The 25,189-nt window shown below is 49.1% G+C and overlaps 1 protein-coding gene across 1 annotated transcript; it reads right to left on the bottom strand.

Annotated features, from left to right (window-relative positions):
- Positions 1-437: 437 nt before the first annotated feature.
- Positions 438-22,976, bottom strand: LOC119402936 (uncharacterized). Its single transcript, XM_037669968.2, has 3 exons — positions 22,926-22,976; positions 18,402-19,156; positions 438-1,811 (listed from the first exon to the last, which is right to left on the bottom strand). The coding sequence occupies exons 1-3, from the start codon at positions 22,937-22,939 to the stop codon at positions 1,234-1,236; spliced, it is 1,347 nt and encodes a 448-aa protein (XP_037525896.1). The 5' UTR covers positions 22,940-22,976; the 3' UTR covers positions 438-1,233.
- Between the last annotated feature and the right edge of the window lie 2,213 nt (positions 22,977-25,189).

Consider the following 25,189-nt stretch of genomic DNA (forward strand, 5'->3'; position numbering starts at 1 on the left):
ACTTGTATAATCTAATCAACGGGTTACAGTTTTTCATGACGCTGATGTTCTTGTAAGAGTTTGGCTGACAACCACGGATCCTTCGATGAATCTCAACAGTGGCACATTTCCCTTGCCGACATCAGTGCGATGCGGTCTGAGCCGATCGTTCACACATCTGCATGCCTAAACGGCATTAGGAATAAGCAACTTGACCAGACCGTTACGCTCGCGTCACAGGGCACATATTTTACTTACCTTTGCGCTGAGGATCTTTGCTACGACCTACGAAGAGTTGAGGAAATCAGGCCGCACGCAACCAACTTATAAAACACACTGGCCAGCCGAGTACTCTGTTGGAACATCTACTTCCAGGGAGACATCCAGTGTCCAATAGCCCCGAGCGGCCAGCAGCGGCGACGTCACACGCGGCCGTCTTAAGAACAATGCACGCACGCTAGCTTGCAAAATATGTCTTTATAACACAGATAAACACACACTCTAATGGAGTAGAGAAATGGACGGAATGCCTCTTCTTCATTTTATGCCGACATATAGAAAGCGCGACGTCGCGGCGAGAAATTAGTTTAGAATAACGTTACAGTGAGAAAGCACTTTACACACTATGTGACATCCATGACTTGTGGTAAAGCAGACACTACACTTTTTGACGTGGCAGATGAGTTCAGCAGCCGGTGCGAAACGCAAAGGAGGCGAGAAATGACTTCGCTCCTTTAGCAGAACGTAAGTGACCATGTCTGCTTCAGAGAATTTCAAGTAAGCTATAGATAAAACCTCGTTGCTCTTCGACAGGAGTCCTTCGTGCCTTGGTCGGCAGTGACATTCTTTGCACGGCCGCTGAGCTCCTCACTGACAAGGAGCCCATCAGGAGTGACAAACACAAGGTAAAACAGGAAGACACGGGAAGGGAACCTGCAATGTCCATGTCTTCCGTTTGTATCAACACGGTGTCTGTCCGTGTGCGCTGGCCCCTTTGGCTTAGCATGAACCGTGGAAATGGTAGACACAATCTCTGCTGCTTAAAGGGCCCTGAAAAACGCGGCGCCCGACATACGAGGCCGCCGCAACGCAACGATCTCGTATTATTGTGCAGCGTGCAGAGCCCTCGCAGGATGCACGGGCGAAGTTTAAAAAAAAAAAGACGAAGAAGAAAACAAAGGCGCCCACAGTCTTTACGGGCATCACAAAAGAGCGGATGGAATGTTGTGCGGAGAGTCAAGAGTACAGCCCGCGTCACGAGCCCGCCGGTGGCTCGCTGCTGCTGCTGTTGAGGTTTACGCTGGACGTGGAGTTGTTGTTGTTGAAGAGCGACGCGAGCACGCTCATGAGACGCAGCTCGTGGTCCATCTCCTCGCGGCGCATGCGCTCGAGCCGTTCGAGCTCCTCGTGACGCAGCCGCTCGAGCAGGTCCAGCTCGAGCCGCATACGCTTGTGCTCCAACTCGACGAACTTGTCGATGCCGCGCGTGATGAGGTCAGTCAGCGTCGAGGCTGCCAATGTGGGCGGCGAGGGCGCGTCGGGCAGCTTGCGCTTGAGCGCCGCCCGCGGGCCACCCGCGCCGGCGGCCGGGAACCGCGCCCCGTCCCCGGGCTCGGCGGTCGTCGTCGTGATGGTGGGGAAATTGTCGGCAGGGAACCGCAGAGCGGTGGCGCACTCGACGGGCGGCGAGCTGGGCGAGCGACTGTAGTCGAGGCCCTGGGCCCCGCCGCCGCCCGTGCTACCGCCGCTGCCACCGCCTCCGGCACGGAAGAACCCCTGGGCCCGCTCGTCGTTGCCGTTGCCCTCAGCCGGTGGCGCCGAGCAGCCCGGTCCTGCGAGAGAGCCATTGTTGCGCTGTAGGGCCAACAACCTCCGTTGCCCTCGCGGGAGCGCCCGAGCGCGTCGCCCGGGCCCGCTCCGCTCGGCAGCCGCCCCCCCCCGCGCGGAAGGCCCTAATGGACGCCGCTCGGACGCGCGCCCCGGAGGGCCCCCCCGAGGGGAAGCCCCAAAACTCGTCGCGGCCGCTGACTCAGGGACAGACCGCACGACAGGCCCAAGGCCCAGCTCGCCGGTCGCCCCAATAAAACCTGTTTCCAGGCTGCAGCCACCGAGCCAAACTGCGGCGCTCGAACATTCTCGAAGGCATTTTTTTTTCCTCCCCGGGACACTCACGATGACGCTACTTGGCGACCCACAAGGCTCGGTAACGCCACTGGGCAGAGAGGAGGGGAAAACGAGCGAGGGGCGAGACCAGCGGCGATGCCTGCCAAACTTCTGCGCCCTGGACGCGAGAAGCGCTCCCCCCAAGGCTTCCTCCTCTGCGCGACGCGGGCTTCCTTTTATAAAACCACGGCGAAAGAGTTGGGGCTGCTCGATTAGCGAACACTCGAATATTGTAAAAAGAAAAGGCTTATTAAATTACGTTTCTTTACGCATATATATATAATGTTCATGTCTTATCATTTGTTGCACCGTGCGGTCTGTCCCGGGGATATAACGCTGGCAAGAAGATTTTCGGGGAGACGGCGAAGGACGCAGATTATGGGAAATTGAACTAATTGCTACACAACACTTCTTTAGGTTAATGAGAGAAATCTACGTTTGCGCACACAAACACGTGGCACGGGTAGAATGGACAGGGAAACCTGTAAGGCGAGAACAACCAAAACAATGAAACACAGTGTCTACAAGCTGCCTGCTTTCACACGAACAAGCTCCGCAATTGGTCAAACACACATAATACACTTATTTTCACTGAGAAGCTACCTCAAACAGGCATCGTGTAAGGGATGCAAGCAGGCAGGCTCAACGCATTGTCAAAATACTGCGTCCACTTGTCCCCCCGACAATGGCAATACTGCATTACACATTGCTTAAGCTTCCCCGCCTTTCCCGCTTATCTTTGCCTTTCATGATTAAAATAACAAAAAATGGCGGCTGTAAAATTAAACCACTTAGGGGTGAGGGGGGGGGGGGGCAGTGATATATATCTTTGAGGAAAATTAGCAGCACTAGATACTGTACGGACGTTTGCCTCGTCCCCGCTCTAAGCGAGTATTCGAAAATATCTAATCATCCTCGAGTCCAGGGGCGGCGCCAGGATTTTTTTACTGGGGGGGAGGGGGGGGGGCACCCACGACAAGTGAGTTCCTTCAGGGGGGCAGGGAGGTTGGGAACACATGCATTGTATTTTGACTATGCCTGCTCCTGGGGGGGGGGGGGGGGCAGGCGGAATTTTTTTTTCGGGGGGGGGGGGGGGGGGGGACTCCAGCCCCCCCCTCAAACCCTCCACTGGCGCCGACCCTGCTCGAGTCGAGCATGAATATTGTATTCATACACCAAATTCAGGATATTCTTACCCCTTTGAGAAAAATGGCGAGCAGCTGAAAAGACTGAACAGTGTGTCTGAATTATTGCGATGAGCAAAGGCGCGGTGTCCGGTTTGGATGGTAACGTTCTCACAGACAGACGTAGCTATGATCTCGGCAAGGAAGGGGATATTGAAGGGACACTAAAGTGAAACAATAAATTAGTATGGACCGTTAAATTGTAATCTGAAAACTCTGGCGCCGCTATTTTCACGGTCATAGGTTTAATAATATACGAGAAAATCAATGTCAAAAGTTTCACTGCCAAATTTCCTGCCGAAGTCTCCGATGGTGACGTCACGGATTTCAAAGCGTTTTTTTTTTTTTCGTATCTTGGCCAGAATGGCTCAACGAAATTTCCTGAAACTTGGTATGTGAGTCTCTGGCTCCAGAAGACAATGCACTTGATTTTTACCGATTAGGAACTACGTAGGCCCCAGCACACGCCGTCAAAATCTATGACGTTACGGCGACGTGTGCGGGAGCGTCAAGGTGGCGTCGCCACTTGTATTTTTTTTTTTGCGCGTTTTCTCGCTTACCAGGCGTCTTCCCGCAGCAAGCGTGGTGTTTTAGGTACCGTGATACACTGATTTACTAATAGAAAAATCTTTTTGCTCTTTAGTCTCCCTTTAAAGAAACACACATAAATGAACCTCGTCAATCCCACATTTGAAATGCAGCGTATGAAGACAAATTAAGAGCTACCTCACCACGGTGGCCAGTGGTTATCGTGCGCGACTGCTGGCCCGAAGGCCACGGGATCGAATCCCTGCCGCGGCGGCCGCATCTTCGATGGAGGCGAAAATGCTAGAGGCCCGTGTGCTTAGATTTAGGTGAACCCCAGGTGGTCGAAATTTCCGGAGCCCTCTACTACGGCGTCTCTCATAATCATATCGTGTTTTGGGGACATTAAACCCCAACAATTATTATTATACAAATTAAGAGCTCCGGAATAACTTGATGAAGGGGCGCGAAAATCCGTTTGTTTCGTTATCTTGAAGGACACAGTAAGGAGCGGGAATGTGACGGCTTATAATGAAACCTACCTCGTCAACAGTGACAGTGCGTGTGAGCGCCAAATGGAAGTAGAACGCACGATCACAGTCAAATTAAATGCTGCGGTTTCCGTTCCAGAACCACGATATGAATTACGAGGCACGCGCCGTAGCGGGGGACTGGTGATAGATTTTGACCACCTGGGGTTAAATCTAAGTACACGGGTGTTCTTTGCATTTCGCCCCCCGTGGAAGTGGGGCCGTCGTGACCAAGAATCGAACCCGCTCGAGCAGCGCGATGCTTCGGCCGCGTAGCTACCGACAGCGGGTTGCGCTATTTCGAACCTTGCAGCCTACGCAAGCATATTGCATGGGCTGCGACAGTAACGGTCATCACCTCTTATTTTTCGCTATTTGCGCTTGCGGATTAATCTCTCTCCGTCCCTAACGTCAGATCATGTTAACGAGAGCATTAAAGAGCTCGTGTCACACAAAAATGCGGTGACGGCGTCGGTGGTTGTGAGCGGAGGATCGACGTTGTCCGTGAGCGAAAAATCCCGACTGATGCAAAGAATAAGAGTAAGGGTTCGAGCCGGAATCGAACCGAACCTGGGCCACAGGTACCGCCAGCGGCGGGGGTGACTCATTGCTGCCGCCCGCCACCTGCATGGTTGTGTATTCTATGCTCTCAGCCGTGGCTCTGGGGATAGCGCATATGTTTCAGGACATTATATACGTTTGTGAGTCGTAGGCCCAATAACGCGTTCCAATTTAAGGGCGAAGTTTAAGCGTCCTCCCATTTTATTTATTTATTTATTTATTTATTTATTTATTTATTTATTTATTTATTTATTTATTTATTTATTTATATATGTCAAAATTGTACGTACAAATAGTGCTCGTTAGATATTCCGACTGAAGTCTCAAGACCAGGCAGCCGCCACGCACCTGACAAACTACGAGAAAATAAAGAAAAAAAAAGGTGAGCGGAGATGATACTGTTTTAGCTTTACGCTAGCAGGTAACCAACAGCGGGCTTGCTTAAACGCGATTACTGTTCTCGCTTTCTAGACAATATTCGAACAGTGGCTACGATTCCACCACGTTCATGACGGTCCAATGAGGAGGAGTAAATAGCTTTTAGTTCGAATACTGACGAATACTGGTGCCTATGCTGATCGGCTTCTAAGAATATACCTACTTGGCATCCTCGCTACCACATGCAGCACGGCTACAATTCTCGAATATAGTATTAAAGTATGTGAGAAGCGAAATCGCCCTACTTTTATGCACAGTTGCCCAAAGTATAGCATACTCGGCGTGTTAAAGCCCCGCTTAGATTATATAAGCACGATGCGAATAGTACTAAGGTTTATGCTAATCCTGAACTTTGATCTTTTACTTCACACCGCGTACCAACCATGCAACGACATATAACGAACAATATTCTGCTTTGTTAGATCTTTGGGCGCAGAACCTACATTTCGTTATGCCTCGTTAATAAGCAAAAGAAACTCTTTGGCGGCCTCAAGACGGTAGAAAGCTTTACACCTCAACGTGAAAGCAGCAAGCACGCGATAAAAGCAACGTGTCTAAATTTAAAAAAATAATAACACACAAAAAACGAAAAGCTTAATTTACACGTTCTGGGAAGACAGTCACCAGTAGCTATGTAACAAGTTTCCTAGATCCCTTACCTGGCTCCAGATGAATTCTGTTCACCTGGGCACCTGAATAACTACACGGGCGTTTATATTTCGATCCCATCGAAAGGCAGCCGGAACAGAACCTCGTGTTCAGCAGTGCAACGTCTTTGACACTAAGCTCCCGCGGCTAACCTCCATGAGAATCATCCAGTCACATCGTACTATGCTGCAAAGCAAGCTGCGTGTGGCGTTGCTGCAAGACCACATTGTTTGACACGTTTTCCCCCTCCTAGACTGCGAAGTTTGACAAGACACGCCTCGGCCGAGGCATTATAGGAGCACATTGCCCGTCACGGTGGCTGGGACGTATGCATACGAACCGCTGCCCAGCACGAGGTAGCAAGATCCAATCCCGGCCGCAGCGGTGACCGCTATGCTGTAGATGGGAACACAGTGCAAAACCTGCCCATGTGCTGATATACGCGTGTAGGCGGTCAAAGTGAATTCGTGGGACACCACTATTGCATTCCTCGCATTCCACGTGCAGATTTGGGAAGTAAGACCCTGCCATCAGATTGCTACGCAGCCAACACATCAAGGGTCAGACATTCTGCCTACAGAAGACGAAAACGAGGACTGGCCTGTCCGGTGTGCGTGCTGTTTTCTATCTTGGTCGATGCTGTGCACATCAGTGTAAATACACTCTTAAATAGTCACGCCTCGTGTCATTTCACGTAACAATATAATTGCGGGTGTTTAACGTCCCAAAACCATGATACGATTATGAGGGGCGCCGCAATGGAAGGCTCCAGAAATTTCGACCACCTGAGGTTCTTTAACCTGCGCCTAAATCTAAGCACACGAGCCTCAAGCATCTTCGCCTCCATTGATAAGACACTGTCATTGAGTATATTACGTCACAGGACGCACGTTGTGCTATGTGTGCGAGCAGACGAACGCCGGTGAAAAGTACAATTACACAGAGGAGTTGGGGAATCAAATGTGTTCGACAAATTATGACACCAAACATTGGTGAATGCACAACACGTCAGTGCGCACTCAGAAGAACGTTTTCGGGAAACGTAGGAGTGTCCGGGACACTCCGTGCTGCTTCCTGCACGGCCTTTTGATCGACGCGTATATAGGCTTTATTATTTGCTAAGATAGCAATCAAGTGAATTTGGGGTTTCCAAGCGCGAAATCAACGACCTTACTGTGAGGCACGCCGATGCGGTCTCCGTATTAACGCCTGAAGTTGTTCAACCCTTACAAAAATGAATTTAGACAGTCTATAGACTGTCCAAACCCCTTTTTAGACAGTCGATAGATTGTCTACATACATTTTTGTAAGGGAACGTGCACTGTAAGGCAATCTTTAGTGACATACCTTTTCCGTTTCTCTCTCTCTCTTTTTCAGAACCACTGCGGCTGTGCAGTGGTTACGGTGCTCGGCTACTGACCCGAAAGACGAGGGTTCGATCGCCGCCGCGGCGGTCGCATTTCGATGAAGGCGAGATGAAAGAGGCCCGTGTACGGTGCGATGTAAGTGCACGTTAAAATACCCCATGTGGTCGAAGTCATCCGGAGCCCTCCACTACGGCGTATCTCATAGCCCGAGTCGCTTTGGGACGTTAAACCGCACAAAGTTTTTTTTTCCTCTCTCTCTCTCTCTCTCCGAAGTTACACGAGGATTTTCTGTTCCTAGCTTTATCTATCATATTACAAAAAAAAAAAAAAAAACAACTGTTGTGCAGTTCGCTTCCTTATGGGCGTAACTTTGCTCAAGCCTCATGACTGCAGCTTTCGTGGAATGCTAAGTGGTCAAATGCTGGTGTGCAGCTGCAACACATCGTTCAAATACAGATAAGCAAGCTACACATAACACAAAATGTGACAATACATTCGGCGTGAGGCGACAAGAGCGAGTATCCGCTCCAGGAGTACAGGCGTGGTCTGAGTGGCACGAGTAGTGCGGAGACCAGTTGCATCTTTTCCAGAAAGTGGGATCAAGTGGCTCGCTCATGCGAGATCCACCTGCTTACACTTAGTTGGCCGGTGAAGTTACACTCAAAGGTCGACTGAGGATTGCAAGGGAACTAGCTTCATCTCGCTTACAGTACCGATAACACATTTTTTCGCTTTGCCGTACGAGAACGAATTCATCTAAAATAAAGACAAAAACAGCACAAATAGAAAAAAGAAATTATCTTTTACATCACAGAATCTATAAAAACTGTAGTAGCGCAAAGAGATATGTTTTCTTCGTTGAAGGACATTTTCAGTCTTTCAGCGAAGATTTTCCGTATTTGGTTTCTTTTTCTTGCGTTGATTTTATTTATTTATTTATTCACAGTGTGCACCTGAATGAGTACAGGGGCGTTGTTGCATTTCGCTCCCGTCAATACGCGGTTGGGATCGATTCCGCGACCTTGTCAGCGCTACGTCATAACCACTGGAATACCACGGCGGGTAAAAAGATCACGCTTAAGCGTCACTTTCATTACTTTTCTGCGGCTCTATAAGGACGTAAGTTTTATGAGAAGGTCAGAACCGCACGCGATAACGAAAAATACGCTTAAAGAAGCGGACAAATTAAATCATGATTGCATGTTTCCTTTCAAATAGCGAGCTTCATCCAAAAAAGAACAGTTTCTTTCTCATTGATGCGCACTCAGTTTCGGTTTGCTGAGAAATCAAGAGCCTATAGCCTAACCGATAGTAACGCGACGCTAAAGAATGAGCTCAAGAAGAACGGAACGCGGTTGGTGATTCCCACGGAATATGAGAATGTGCGTACCACGTATTCAAGAGATGCAAACACGCACGCACGCACGCACGCACGCACGCACGCACGCACGCACGCACGCACCACACACACACACACACACACACACACACACACACACACACACACACACACACACACACACAACACACAAAGAAAGAGGTGAAAGCAGAGAATAAAATACCAGTGACCGATCGTAACTTCGAAGAACAGACTACTGGACGAGTTGGAACCTGTGTTTTTCATTCTGAAAGCAGGCAAAAGTTGTGTGCCAAGGCCATCAAAAGCTTACCATAAAACGATGGAAGTCATTCAACGCTTCTTGAAAAGCACCGCTATTTGTGATGAGCACTGACTGCGCGTGTGCATAGTGCTTGTGTGTGCCAAGCATTAGCGGGTTCAGTTAGAAAAAGAACTGCTGAACTCATCGAGCGCAAGACTATCTTTTTATTTCATTCACACTTCTTTATCTTTGTGCTAAGTTAAAAGGGCCGTCGCAAGATTATGGCGACAACTCCTCCATTTATTTTTATTTCAATAATAAAAAAAAACGTTCTTCCTTGCCTTACGCAAGGTCTAGATACAGTACCTAGATGCGCTCATCTCAAGTGTTATTTTACTTTGTTTTCTTTGTGAAAGCGTGTTTCTGGCCGCTTATATAATTTTTGTTCAATATAAAACTTTAATTTAGTTATGAGCTCGTCCTGTCGCCCTCTCCCTCTCGTCTCATGTTTTTTTTTTTTTCTTTCGCGTTAATTTCCTTCGTTATGGTTGGTTGTCTCCGATAAACATTATTAAGTCGAAGTGGAAGGAAGGTATAGGTCAGTATTGACCACCAGTGTGTTCTCTTTAACATCAACTAAATTCTGCCATCGAAGTGCGGCAAATGTAGCAGGTATTCGAACTCGAGACCTCATGCTTAATAGAAGTGGACTTTACAGCTGTAATAAACATCACGGTTATTCGCTCCTTCGCACCTTGAGTGATGGCGTTCACGCAGAATACCTATATTCTCAGAATCACAGTAAGTGAAAAGAAAATAAGTTTGTACTGGTGTTTTATATAACTATTAAAAAGAAAACATATTTGGCGTCGTTCCACTGTAGACGGACAAGGTGCACATAAATTGGGAAATTAATATGGAACTGCCGAAGAGGCGTGTGGCCGCAAACACGAATCAAGAAACCAGTGAACGGTTTTACAGCGCTTGCCAAGTGTGGTGGAAAATGCACCCCACTATAATGACAGCATTCACACCCACCAACACCACCGCGACGACGGTTTAACAAATGGGCCCGCACAAACACAGAACTGTAGAAGGGTACGCATTTGGGCTGGTTGGTTCATGATTACGGGTGAGAAACAGCGCTAAAAAGACGGGACTTCGTCTCGTGTCCTTTCTTGTCCCGTCTTTTTAGCGCTGTTTCTCACCCGTAAAACACAGAACGCAAGCGTACAACCTAAATCTTAGCTGCAGTCACTTATTCTTGATGCTAAACTCTGCGCAGTCATCGTGAAACAGTATATGTCGTTAGCTGCGCGAACTAACAAAACACGCGTCTACATCTCTAAGTAGGCAGGCCGATCACTGTATTTCCTGAAATAAGCATTTCCTTTTTTCTCTCTCTCTCTTGTTGAACATAAACAGCAATGAATGGGCTTCAAAGGCTCTGCATGTGCATAAAAAATACAATGAATGAATGTGCTACAAACGTAACATGTCCTTTGAATTCCTAATTTCGATCGACGACTGATGATTCTCGGAAGGAGACTGACACGAAGACGACCACTGCGCGACATGATTGACGACCATTTGCGCACTCTGGGTTTCTAACTGTTTCTTCTTTTCCTGGGGCGGCTATAGACTGCAATCTATTTCGCTCACGTTATCTCCCGTTGCACGTAAGTTTACCTAATGATCATTCAAGTGCACGCTTTTACCAAAAAGATTTACGGCATATATGCAGCACAAAAGGTTTCCAATGAGAGGAGCACACCGTTTTGCGTCGCCTAGCCCAATGTTCCGACACATCAGCTCGGTTATACGAAGCAAAGGGGTGCGTCATTGTGATCTACAGCTGAAACGTCACGAGAAACGTGGCGCACTTTTTGCATGTAGGTCTTTGAAGAACTTGCGTGAAACTTCGGAACGTAACATGAAAAAGTTACGCTTGGACAGCTGCGAAACGGCAGCGTTCTATGAGGGTTAACGAATGGAAAGGCGCATTGTGACTCTCTTCATGTATTGCTAACATAACTTTTCCGTGTGCATGATACTGGCCTTTTCGATTAATACCAAGACCAGTACGACTGTAGTAAGTGTATCAGGCGGAAAAAGGATTGAGGCCAGAGGGTAGGCTCTGTGACCAACAAAATATCTTGCACACAATGATACATTCGCCCTTTCGCACATTATTATACTACGCGGAGACCATCTGGACAGTGACATATGCGGAAATATTCGTTAGCGTGAGTTTCAATTCGATGTGCAGTGTCAACGAATGGTCCAGCAGCGGAAAGGCGGAACAGGAACCCAGAGTTTTCAGGTCCGTCTTGCCGCCAACACGGCAACGAAAAGCACTACGCGGTGTCAACTGTCATAACACAAGCCAACAAATGTGATGGTGCCAGCTCCATTTAAGCGGAATGCCATAACAAAACTGGGAGCGGGCCTCTGAACTCTCGTCGTGAAATCGGCCTTGAACTTCTCGGTAAAGAATCAACGGAGCTACCTTGATTGCGAAACATGTCAATAACTACCTTCCTCACCCTCCTGTGCAGGTTAAATGATCCCAGGCATTCAAAACAGTGCGCTCCACAATATTATACCACTGTGCAAGCCTCAGCACGTTACTTGAACGCAAGAGCGTCTGTTGATATAAAAGCCAGTCGTCAAGGCGCACCAGCGCTGTTGCGAGCCACTCTCTGAGTTCTGCAAGCGAGAGCGATTACAGAGGTCATGTTCTATTGTAGTTTGCTTCCTTCTCTGAAGCTTCTCCATGACGTAATGTGCGCTGATCAAGGGGCCTTAGCTGCTGCAGTCGTCAGGGGCAGCCCTGTCTGCGATCCCAATGCGACTCTGCCTCTCTCTCTGTGAGAGTGTGTGTGTGTGTGCGCGAGTGTTAAGATTGCGATTTTTTCTTCTCCTTCCTCTGAGCCCGTGCTTTCATCTTTTCATTTTCTTTTACCCCTTCCCGAGCGCAGGGTAGCAAGATGGATGCTTCTCTTACGGCTAACCTCATTGCCTTCCCCACCTCATTCATCTCACTCTTTGTTCTCAAGCTTTAAATCTCACCATTCGATATTTATTGTTCAAGAGTCTGCCAATGCAGTATAAACACTGGACAGGCACCGAGCCCATGCCGCTGACGTCTGATGCTCACACTTGCGTGAACTTGGTACGAATAACGGACCAAGTATTAGCGGTTGATGTCAGCACTTTGGGGAACGCCGTTTAATGGTGTCATGTCGTAGATTTCAGAAGACGCGCACAGACAGAGAAGCTGAGGGAGCATGTATACGCGCATGAAAAAATATCACGGCTTTAGTTTTTTGGCGGTAGAGGTCAAGGGCAGAGCGCTGTCAGGTACATGCAGGCGCGGTAGCAATGTTAAGCGGCTAACTGCCTGTCTTCTAGCGTTGACATTACAGCTAGCGTCGGTCAGTACAGCTACGAGCAATGCTTATGTGTACGGTGTGCGGAGAAGTGCGCCCGCGCCTCTACATGCTAATAGGCATGGTGACACATCGAAATACTTTCCCAATTCAAGTGGTGCTTGTTACTGTAAAAGCTTACATATATCCTCAACATCACAAATGGTCACACCAAAACTTTTTTTTTTTTGTCGGCTGCATGCAACAAGGCGCATTACAGGCCATAATTAACAGAATGAAGCAGGTGCAAAGCTGTTCACATCTCTGTTAGGTCGAATTATCAGTCCGTTTAGTCAGTGCCAAAGTTGGTTCAGAGATCGACTAATCGACTCGCGAAAGAGTCGCAGTGGAGTGCATTGTGGATATCAGCACGCGCATGTCCCCGTGTTCTGTCTAACATAGAAATGACATCGCCAGCGATGCGATTCCATATAGCGGCGGCGAGCACGGCACGCTCAAATTACTGCACACGTAGCTGAGATCGGCGTTTCCCCATGCCATAACGCGCCTCAGACGCTCCTTCCCAACCTACCGCATTTTAGCGTAGTTCTCATTAATGCGAGAATGTATCATACTGCGTTTTTCACGTGGGTTAACTGCCAAAAAAGCTCTTCGCTTCTAAGGGCCATATCGAAACGCGACAGCAGTTTTAACTGACGGTACCTGCAGCGATATTTTTCATATACTCAAGTCAGGCACGTAGCCAGGACTTTTTTTCGACGGGGGGGGGGGGGGGGGGGGGGGGGGGGCTTGCCTATGTGCCTGACTCAAGTTACGACTCTGTAGACGGCTAACTATTGAATAACGCGGTTTTATTTTCCACTTGCCAAGTTGATACGCATATGGCTACCCCTCTGCCTTACTAAGCTTACTAGTATAAACTGACAGTTCTATGTTTAAACAAGCGATATCATTCTTGGATATAAAGAAATTTAATAAATTGCGCTTAACGTCCAAATGAAACACACAGACTGGGAGAAACGCCGTAGTGGAACTTTCGTATCAATGTCGACCAGCTGGTGTGTACTAAAACCGTTACGCTCGTGTTCTTGCATTCTACCCCCCTTCAAAATTCGGTTACCTGGGTCGGGATTCAAAACCGCGACCTCTGCCTCAGTAGCCGAATACCACTGAATCATTGCGGCGGTTCTTTCTGCATGTATTTCGCAGTACTGAAATTAAATACAATGCGAACGAACATAGTCCCTTGGAAAGCCTATGGAAACGTTACTCTTGAGAGCCTAGAAATTTGACCACTATGTACAAACATGGAATTGAACGTGGCCCTAAAAATTAGATCACCCCCCCCCCCTCCATCTACATTTTCTTCCTTTCTCTACTTTGAGCGTACCCTTCAGGGGGGGGGGGGTATCGCAGCGGCCCCCTCCCTATTAAGTCAAAGTATGGGACAGACATTGCACCCCCCTCCTCTTATTTTACTAAGGGGCACCCCCCCCCCCCCCCCCCCCCCCCCCCCCCCCCCCCCCCCCCCCCCCCCCCCCCCCCCCCCCCCCCGTGCGCACAAAAATAACTACATGCGAATGACCCGTGCAACGCGGCATGGTGGAAAATTGGCACCTTCCTGTACACAAAAAAATTCGCATACATTCCTATGTTCACAACGCGAATACCCTCACGCAGAGAAAAAAAAAGGACTTAGCTAAAACTGCTGCTTGGGCGAGTTGGTTCATGATTAAGATAGGTTTACCAGCGCAAAAAGACGAAACACTTCATACACACACAGCGCTGAACTCAACTGATTTATTACTTCGAACGCAAGGCCTTTTTCAAGGCACGCATCGAAGCAACAGAAAGATAACATGATGAAAAGAAGCGATGAAAACCCCGTGACAACTGCTTGCCGAAAAAGACAAACAACAAGTGTTTTGTGTTTTTGCGCTGGTAAATCTATCTTTAAAAAAGGGAAAGGACGTGGGCTTTAATTGCTCGCTTTACTCTAGGCGGCATTTCAGAGGAGATTGCGGCCTACCAAATCAGTATCACGTGTCCAACAATCAACCTGTTCACGCCTGCCGTGGACCGCTGTTTCAAATTGACGCACTGGAAGCGCACACAGAGCGTATGAATCGCACATTACCAAAGTACTTTCTAGGGCAAGGGCATACGTCACTTCCAGCGCGTGCATATTCCCACACAGATCAGTGCAACAGTAAAGACACAAACACGTGCGCATGATTAACTAACAGACTATTTGCACAGTTCAGTAAAGGCGGCTGACCCACCGCGTATCCTAGTGGTCATGATGCTTGACTACTGACCCGAAAGTCGCGAGGTCGAATCCCTGCCGCGGCGACCGCATTTCTATGCAGTCAAAATGCTACAGGCCAATGTGCTTAGATTTAGCTGCACATTAAAAAAACCAAGGTGGTCGAAATTTCCGCAGCCCTCTACTACGGCCTCTCTCATAATCACGCCGTGGTTTCGGGACGCAAAACCCCAACAATTATTATTAGTAGTAAAGACTTAGTAGTCTTTACTATTTAGTAAGGAATTAGTAGTAAAGCTTTGGAAAGCTGCTTCCCAACAAGACACTATCATTCACGTACCCACTTCAGACAAAAGCCCCGAGAGGAAAAGTCACCTGTCGTTCAAAACCAGATTTGCCTGCCAATGATCCCAACTCTAAACTACATGCTTGGTAAAACTTCCCTGCCTAGTTGGGAGGCTACACTGCGGAAGAGATGGGTCTTGAAAGGGAACCCTACACCTTTCACAGAACATTACATGAACACGTCATATTCGAGACTGGACTGTGTGTCTACGGCTTCTTACTGTAGTAGGGAAAGGATGAGATGGAAAGAGCGAGAAATAGCCATTGTACAGACCGGCTGGATACTCTATACTAAAACAAGCACAAGGAAGCGGGTAGATCAGTCTCGAGAGCGTTTGACACCATTCAAACATCGAGCACATGTATGAACAGCTGCTAAATAGAGTTAAAACTGGAACATGAAATTTTGGGAATCCTTGGAAGTACTGCCGGATGACATAATGCAGCGCTAAAAACACACACACACCACAAAGTAAGGAACACAAACCGACGGCGTTTTCGGCGGGAAGAAGGTTGCACGACAGCCGATGACACCATGGCCGTGCGGACTAGTGAAGCATATATATATATATATATATATATATATATATATATATATATATATATATATATATATATATATATATATATATATATATATATATTATATATATATATATATATATATAATTCTATATCAGGCACGTAGGCAAGCGGGGGGACCAGCGCCCCCCCCCCCCCCAGCCTTCGTCCAGCCTTCTATTTTTCCAGGCAACTTTTTTTTTCTTTTTGCCATGGAAAGACTTTCTTTCGAACAATGCCATGCCAGCACGACCGTGCCTTAGGAAGGAACACGACTCTGCGTCTGTGGTGAAAGGGGAGAGAGGAAGAGATTAGAGGAAAATGGGAATCCGAAGGGGAAAACCGCGACGTGGCGGGAGCAGGTGGCTTCTACAGCCGGCCATCCAGGCCATTGTGTCCAAGGTTACTACAGCAGCTCGAAAAAGCGCAGAGAAACAGCGACTGGTCCAGGTGGCAATGGCCTAAATAATCTGCACAGAATAATCTTTCAGGAAAGGGCTTACCACCTCACCCCGTGCCTCAGATTGGTCATGCATGAGTACGTCTCGCAGTAATTATTAAATGAATTTATTGAGTGTTACAACCTTGCTACTAGATAACAAGCGCCGAACCTGACGGTCACTCATGTCAACAATGATGCTATGAAACGTTCAAAAGTGGGGAATAAGCTTCTGGACAACAGCAAAAAGATATGCTTCGATAGTATGCACGTGACAGCGTAAAACTCGAAACTACGAGGTAGTCGCAAAATTCACGGCACTGGCGCGCCGGTAAAACCTACAAATGCATTCCTTCTCGGGGAAGGGAGGGAGGGCGCACATGCAGGTGGCGTTGGTTTAGTCCAAGAATGGTGGGGGGCGAGAATGGACTAGGATAGCCACGCACCCTCCCACACACACATTACCAAGAAGAAAAAAAGAGGCTGGCTTCACAGTTCACACACGTGTGGGGAAACTAACCTAGCATTGAGTTCTCGGAAAGCTTGTGCTTCTCTCTCAAGAAGCAGGCACTTACAGAACGGAACGTTTTTGCCTAAACGCCTGTTGTCAACACTGCACGTACGTCTACATCGCAAAGTACCTTCACGTCAAGACATGCACTAGTCGCCGCCATTTCTACAGCCAGAAGCATTTTTTTTTTTACACTACCGCATTAATCTTGTGCGTCTGAAGACGAAGACAGGTGCTTTGTTCGCACGTTACCGCAGCAGCATAAACCTTGTAACAGTAATCGCGGCGCACAACATACATTGTCGAAAGGGAGCGCAGCATGTGGTCACAAACGACGAAACAGAGACACGGAAAACGCTGTGTGAACGTTTGCCATCTCGCCGTTTTCTAAAGCTATACAGCCATGTTTTCTCAGGCTCACGTTTGCAACAACGTCAAAAATCATATCCTAATGTGAAAGGTGCATAGACGCATGAGAGACAAACAGACAAGGCGAAATGCGTGTGTATCCCTCATGTGGTCGTGCACGCGCCTTCCACCCCAGAATGCGCTAAACCATCACGCACAGTTTTCCACCCTAACGCTTAAAATAAGTAGACATCCAGACGCACCGATCGTATTGGCGTTTCGGTAACACTAGTTCGATAATGTTCTAAGTTACCTATTATGTCAAACGTCATGGAAACAGGTACTTCCATTCATATTCCCTCGAAAAGCGCGCATGGCACATAGCTGTGCATGAGATAACTGCAAGCTGCTTCGCGCTAGGCTTTTACACTAGAACCGTGTGCACTGCCTGTACAGACGATGCACAGCACCGAAGAGAAACGAAGCGTAGAAACAGCAACATGCGGCACACATCGCTCGCAAACGCAGCCAAAGAAAAAGAACGCAGACCAGTTTGCGGTAAACCCAGAAAGGCTCCCATAGATAAAAAGCGACCCAGAACCCTGGGGCGAGGAGCCAAGGCGGCCGCTCGGCGCGCGCCCTGGGATGCTGATGCTATCGGCTGCGCGAGGGAACCCTCACCACAAAAGCAGTCTTTCCCTGCACCTTGAGCTGCTTCGAGCAAGCCATCTCAAATCACAATCGTGGCCGCAAACAAAACTCAATACGTTTTTTTTTTTATATCTTTCGGGGCCAACGACAATAATATGTAGCCATTAATGCGTGGAATAGCCAGTCAGCTCGAAAAGTATACTTACGACGATAGCAGGGTAGCGGAGGTCTACTATAATACGCAGTCTTAAGAAAAAACACGCTTGAAAACGAAAAAAATATTCGACGGCAGGAAACATTACACGCTCGCTGCTGCCAGTTTGGCGACACCAGCGCACTCGTATTCGCTCCCCGCGCTACACAGCTGAGATAACGCCAGCGTACGTAAACATTGCAACGTGCGAAACAGCCGCGGCGTCGGAAGTGACGCAGCCAAACAAAACGGCATGATCGCGGGTGTTTTGGAATACACGGCGGGTGCCGGGGAAAGCGTCCCGGGCCAGGCGGCGCTTTCACCAGCCCCGGGGAGCGGCCACGTGCGGTTCCGAAACCTGTGCCGGAATGCGTGAGAGGGGGCGGCGCGGGCCCTGCGAGGAGGGCTCTTCTGCGAACGCGGGTCGGCAGGTGCCCGAGCCTGCGGGCACCTGTCGGCGGCGGCGCGCGCAGCGTGGGCCCGCGACCTGGCAGGTCGTCGCCACTCGCTGGAACCGGTTCTCGGGGCCGCGGCCCAGTTGCGGCCGCCCGAGGGGCCGCTCGGCCGGGGGGCCCGGACCCGCAACATGGCGCCTGGGAGCGAGTCCAAGGCCGCGCCCGGCAACCGGTTCCGTCGCGCCGCGGCCCGGGCGCGCCGCCCGTTTCCTGGTCGCGCCCCAAGGCCGCATTCCGCACTCACCGTCCTCCATGTAGTTTGTCTCGGAGTCCGTGCCGGCGAATTCTTCAGAACCCATGCTTTCGTCCACCTCGCTCTTGATGAAGAGCGAGCCGCCCTTGGAGCCCTGCGCCAACACGGTGGCCAGCGCGTCGTGGTAGGTGGCGATCTTCTTGCTGCGCTTGCCGTACTTGTACTCCTTGCGAAGTCGCTTCATCTTCTCCTTGACCTGGAGCGCGGTGCGCAGGTAGCCCAGGCTACGCATCTGCGCGGCCATGCTCTCGTACACCTTGTTGTTTCGGGACGTCCCATCGAGCAGGTCTCGATCCGCAGCCCAGATGCGGATCAGCTCATACGTCTCCTGGTCGCTCCACGTGAGTCCCGCCATGCCTTCGACAGCCGCCAGCTCGCGGCTCGGCCCCGCCAACCTTGAGCGGGCAGGGTTCAAGGAACTCGGGCCGCCTCCGCTGATAGCTGGGCCCGGACTGCTCGCTCTGACGCTGGGACTCTGCGCCGCCTCCGCTGCGCCATGCGCAGCCCAACCCGAGCCAACGGGGACACTGACGGCGGCGACCACGCGTCCGCCGGCCGCGAGCTCCGCGCTCGCCACCGCGAGAGAGGAGGTCTCCGGCCCGCCGCCGGAAGATGCACGTGACGACCACCGCCGGCTCCTTGCGCGGACTCGTCCCTGCTGTCGACCACTTGCCAGGCGGCGCTGCGGTGCCGGGGACAACCTGTTGCTGCGGCGCGCGTTTCGAACGCGGCTCGGGCTCGCCCACCTGCAGTTTGTACGCACGCTCGTACGAACAGCATTATCAACAACGTTCGCGGGTTTACTTCTATGCGCAAGGAACACATTGAATACTACTGTGTGCTATTTTTTTTATTTCTCTCGCTTTATGTGAGACACCCTAAGAATCACTTCTAGCGCGATTCTTGGAAAAAATCATTTATGAACTAGTGGGGTTTATCGCTAGTATTTTTTTCTTTTTTCATTGCTCATTACGACTCGTTACTGAAATCGGTTGATGTAAAGGCGCTCGAGCAACAGCTGAAATAATGCGGGAATGGTAACGCTGTGGCGGAGAGCAAATAAAACGTTTACATGGGGTCCCCTTTGAATACTAATTTGCGCGCCCTGCTCGCATCGCTTTAGTGTATCTATCTCCATCAATCAAACACTGCGCCTCACCTCATGTGACAAAGTCCCAAGTGGTGGGCGTAAAATATAGCTCATTATGCTGCACATGAAGCTGTGAACAAGCCTCCCCTGTGGGACTGCTGAAAGTGTAAGAAGTACTAATTATTTGGTGGTCATTGTGGGGTTTTAAATCATGGCTTTTGTCGAGTAATAATCTCATGATAAACGTCCCGGTGGGGACGCTCGAGAAATAAGTGAATAAAATTAAGTCCGAGCTGGACGTCGCTATGTTTTAAAAGCTGTTGTCGAACAACCTCCAATTAGTTACCGCTGCTAACACATTAGGATGCTGTCGAAAAACAAGGGACTCAAACGTGTTCAGTTCTCCTCGAGTAACTCCGAAGGAACTGTGCATTGATGGTAAAACACAAAATGAGCCCGTCGTTGTGGTCAAAATTTGGAAGTTTATGTACTCAAGGGACAAGCGCACCAGTGACCCCCCCCCCCCCTTTCACGGACTCTGACGCTTCGGACATTAAACATGTTCAAGAGATAGAATATCAATTCGTTGGCTTGGAGAGGAGGGGATCTATTTTTGGCTTGCGCCTGTCGTGCACCGACACGAAGCTACACAACCATCTCTTGGTAACTGGTTCATGATCATCAAGAGCAAGTACACTACCTCTTACATTCATTTTCGCTACATTCATTTGAATGCGTACGGGAAAAAAAAAATACTGGTTTGATAATATACCAGATGGCCACCGAATTTAATTGCCCCTACGCTGTTGAATATTCGTTATTTTGCTCTACAAGATACGCACACTCTCCGTGCTGTACGAATACAGAAATCTCAATGGGCGCTTTGCAAAAACCTGCAAGACCTTCCTGTAAGGTTTTTCTTTCTCAACCAAGCACTCTCGTTCACAGACTGGTTTTCTCGCTCGTTGTGCTTTTGCCTCTCCCAGTTTCAGTGAAAGTGTGTCCCCCAACGACAGGTTCCTCGTAGGCTGGGGGCAAACCATGCGTAGGCTGGGGGCAAACAGTGAGATGTGATAATCCCATACTAATTTTTTTAAAAAAACGCCAGGCCTGCGCGGAAAGCGCAGCACAGTCACAGCGAAAGCTGGAAGAGCGGCGTTTCTAGAGCCCATTGTATATTCTCTTAGGGCTACTAATACAAGTACACTAGCAAGGTACTCACTACGCCATAAATCACAATATTTGTGACGTCGGTAAGCCCCTACAACGCCATTATTCGTCATTGTGCGCAGAAGCGTGGTTCCAGCTACACATATGTGAGGCATTATGTGCACTTTGTTTACGTGACGACTGATGACGATGAAGAATTGTGGCTCACCCCTTGTAATGGGTTGGAAGCTTTAAACGGCTCACCAGTTACGTAATTCGCATTGTGTGACGCCCGGTCGCTATTGCACTCTCCCACCAAGCAATATAACATACATTGACGTGAGAAAGAGACAGAGAGAGGAGGGAAGAACATTATTGAGACCCTGAGGAAATGGATCATGGGAGCCTTATGGGCTTACTTGGCAACCAATGTAAGTGCACTTGCGAGGAACCTACTACGCTTAACTCATCATAATATCTGTGAAGTAGGGAAACAGCCACTATGCCATTTTTCGTCATTCAACGGAGAGCCGTGGTACCCGCTAAAAACATGTAAGGCATTATGCGCACTTTGTTGGTGTTGTGCCTGCTGATGACGATGAAGAATTATTGCAGAGCCCATTGTAATGGGTTGGAAGCATCCAACAGCCCACTCGTTGCGCAATTTGCATTGTGTGACGCCTGGTTACAGAATTCGCGTTGTGTGGTGCGTGGTTTGTTATTTCACTCTTCTACCACTCTAAGTTACATATGTTAATGTGGTTCCTTCTGGACATGAAGCCTGTATAGCGTCTTCTTGCAAGGCAGTTTCAAGCACCGGTATGGCTCTGAGCAATAAAGAAAAAAAAAAACCGGTATGGCTCTGAGGTACAACACTGGGCTCCCACGCAGAGGGCCCAGGTTCGAACCCCGTTTCCTGGAATTTTTTTCTTATTTCGAGCGATAGTGGTTACGGACACCGGCGGCGGCGGACAACTACGGCACCAAAAACGGCCGTTGAAATGAGCTCATAACAGCTTTCGCTGTAAAAGGCATTTGTGGCGTTCGCGTGCCTTCACTAGGATTAGGAGTGGCAAAAGCACAACGAGTGAGAAAAGCAGTCTGTGAATGATAATTCTTGGTAAAAATATCCTGCAGGAAAGTCGTCTTGCAGATTTTTTTCAAGCCGTCCATTAAATGTGAACATGTATATATAACATTAATGTAGTGAGAAAAATGGATTCATTTTCGCATTTGCAACGCTAAATAGACTGCTTAATAATGAGATTAAGCATAAATTGTTGGAATTAGCAAAATTGGCGAAAAAACGTCGCCACAACTCAGGCTGTCGCCCAATGCAATTATGGAGCACGTTTGGACAGCTCAACCACGCAACGCTCAAACGAAAACGAACCGCGAGAAAGGGGGAGGCGCATTCGCTTTCTAAAGAAACTGGGACCGCGTGGTGAGCAGTGAAAGCAAGAACTTGTCGAGGCATTTTGACATCAGCTTTGTCCTCAAATACTCGGTATGTCCTTTGTGCTACCTGACGGCCGCTGGGGCGAGCGATGGGTCCTTTCCCTCGAAAGTGCTGTCCTCGCTCCCCGATCTGCTTTGTGGCCTAAAGTGCCCCGGAGCTGCCACGCACAAGCGACGGGGGTTGGCTTTCTAGAAAGCCGACCGTGCACTTGACACTGAAAAGTTAACGCCTGACCGGAGAACGCAGCAAGTGTGTACTTTCACGAGAAAGCTTGGCTTCTCTAACACCGTGGCTTCTGCAATGCGCGTCGGGTCGAGTGCGAGGGGGCTTTCATCGCCAGAATGCGCGAGTCGCAGTGGAACGTAAATAATTGGTACCATTTTGGGGTATTTCAGAGCTTTTCATTTTGGGGTATTTCAGCTGAATTTCAAGAGGAGGGTGCAAGACCCGCACTTTTCAGAGGCAAGAGAAATCATTCTCTCCACGGGCTAATCCCCTCCAGCTCGGCGCTCTTCTTAGGAGCGCTGTATCGGTGCCACCACGCAACGAAAACAACAGGCGTTTCAGACTCATTCTACACGATCACCGCTATTTCATTGATTCGGATACAGTAAATTGAAGCAACAAATTCGACAAACGCCTCGAGCGTCTTGCGTGAGCAACGACCGAAGGAGTGTCGATGGCGCCACGGGATGAGTCACATAGGCAACCCGCTCGACAAGGCAGCGGCGTCACGGGGCCTTGGTCGCTCGCGTATCAGCACAGGCAAGCTCCAGCTTCCGCGACGAACGCGTTCAAATAAACTGTCCGTACTGACCTTATGCTAGCCATGCGCGCCGGTCATCGCCACAGCAGTCATTGGTCACTGTCGGCGCTAAAGCACAGCCAGGTGAAAGCGGCCTCAAAGCGATGTAGCCGCGAAGCTCGATCGTGCGCACGCGGCTGTTTCCGCCTCGAGCATGCGAGCGCGGTCGTATCGAGAGCACTCTATCTACGGGCTCCCTCGAGAGATAGCGAAACGAGCGCGCCAAGTCTTGTGGGGTGCGGTGATTACGCGCGCTCTGTTGTTTACACGTGAGGCGAAATTCTCCTGACATCGATGGGATTCAAGCGCACCAGGTTTCGAAAGTCTGTCCGTGCACGGGACTGCGCATCGCATTTTACCCGCGGGTAAAATTTACTCACGAGCAGAAGTGGCCGCGCAAATGTCTAACCCACAGTAAGAGGCGGCTTCTTCACGCACACGTGTCACTAGGGAAGCCGTTTGTCTGTGGTTAAAATACATCTTTGTATAGATCAAACATACTATTTACTTCAGTGTCGGACACCGTGTCACACCAAAAGATATGCTGAATGGTTGGCATGGACACCATGTTAGTACAAAAAGAGTTGTATAATGTTTTATCAGCACTTGAGGCATCGCGATCGAAAATGTGTGAAGCAGTACTGAAGGGAGCCTAGCACCTTTTTTTTCCTCCATACGTTCTCGCTTAGCAACAGCATCGAACGCTGCTCCGAATGCACTGCTTGACCAAGTGAATATTTTTGTATTCAGGCACAAGTCGATGAGTGAATATTATTATTATTATTATTATTATTATTATTATTATTATTATTATTATTATTATTATTATTATTATTATTATTATTGTTTGGTTTGGATACATATAAAACACGAAGACACAGAGGGAAGGAAGATAGGGGGCAGAAATAATGACAACAAGATGAGCAATAACGCGAGGTATAGCTTTCACGACATTTAATATTGCTGAATGAATTGCAAGCAAAATACACCGTACCAAGCATGTGCGAAGTGTATGACTGGAGCTGCCATAAATATAATATCATCGTCAGCCTACCTTATGCGCCCCATGCAGGACGAAGGCTTCTCCCAATGATCAACAGCCTAGCCTGTCCTGTGCAAGCTGACTCCGTTTTACGCCCGCAAATTTCTCAGTTTCGTAGCTCCACCTAACCCTTTGTCGTGCTCCGCTTCCCATCTCTTGGTATGCACCTCTTGGTTCTCATTACGTGGCCTGCCCAGGTCCATTTTTTTCCTTTTAGTGTCTACTAGGATATCGGCTACCCCTGTTGTTCTCTGATCCTCTCTGCCTTATTCCTATCTCTCATCCTATCAGTTTTTGATATGAAATAAAATAGGTTATTCCAAATATCAGTGTACGCATTTGGCGCTCTCGCAGTTCCGTTGCACGCGAAAAGTAGCCGCTGTATGCCCGTGTGACAACACACACGGACACATAAATGTTTCTTTAGTTGACGCATAGTGACAAAGAAAAGATTTTGCGTGGGCCAATATAAAAAAAAATGGTGGCAAGCAGCGATGCCACATCGCGCCAACGCCGAACAAGTTATGAGTGCCATGCTCCTCCACCCAAGACTTGACACTGTCGTTCACGACTGTGTTAAGCTTTCACCATCATCGTCATTCTCAGCCCATCTTTATGGCCACTACAAGACAAAGGCCTCTCCAGATCGCCCATTCTTGCGCGAGTTGATTGCTTTATCCCTGCGAACTTCATTTCACCGCTCCATCTGACTCGCTGCCATCCTCCGCTTCTTGAAATTATTTGTCTCGTTATTTCGCGGCAGGCAAACGACGCAGACATACTGCAGTAGGCAGACATACTGCAAGACTCCCGGGCGGCTGCGTACCGAGGCATCAGTTCATTGAAACGGCTTCGTAGAGTGCTAGGACGACAAAGAAAGCATGTAGTCGAAATTCCTACGAGGGGCTCTCGGTGGGCATTTGCCCCCTCGTAGGAAATGCACACCGCTACACACGAGGCCTTCGCGTGTGGCACGTGACGGGCACAAAGGCAGGTGACACGTTGACTGCAGCTGCCACTACGTTTGTCAGGAACAGGGTGCCGCCATGCAGTATGTACACGCATTGACCGAGGGTACGAATTTCACAGAAAAAAAAAGAAAGAAAGACGGGGGAGGGGGGGGGGGAGGCAGCGCCCAAAAGATGACCCTGGAGAGAGAGGGAGAGTCCCACCGGAGCCATGTGTAGCAGCAACGAGCGGCGCTGGCACGTAGGCTAGTCCCGCGGCTGCCGCG

This window comes from Rhipicephalus sanguineus, chromosome 1 (assembly GCF_013339695.2).
Source record: "Rhipicephalus sanguineus isolate Rsan-2018 chromosome 1, BIME_Rsan_1.4, whole genome shotgun sequence".
NCBI lineage: Eukaryota > Metazoa > Arthropoda > Arachnida > Ixodida > Ixodidae > Rhipicephalus > Rhipicephalus sanguineus.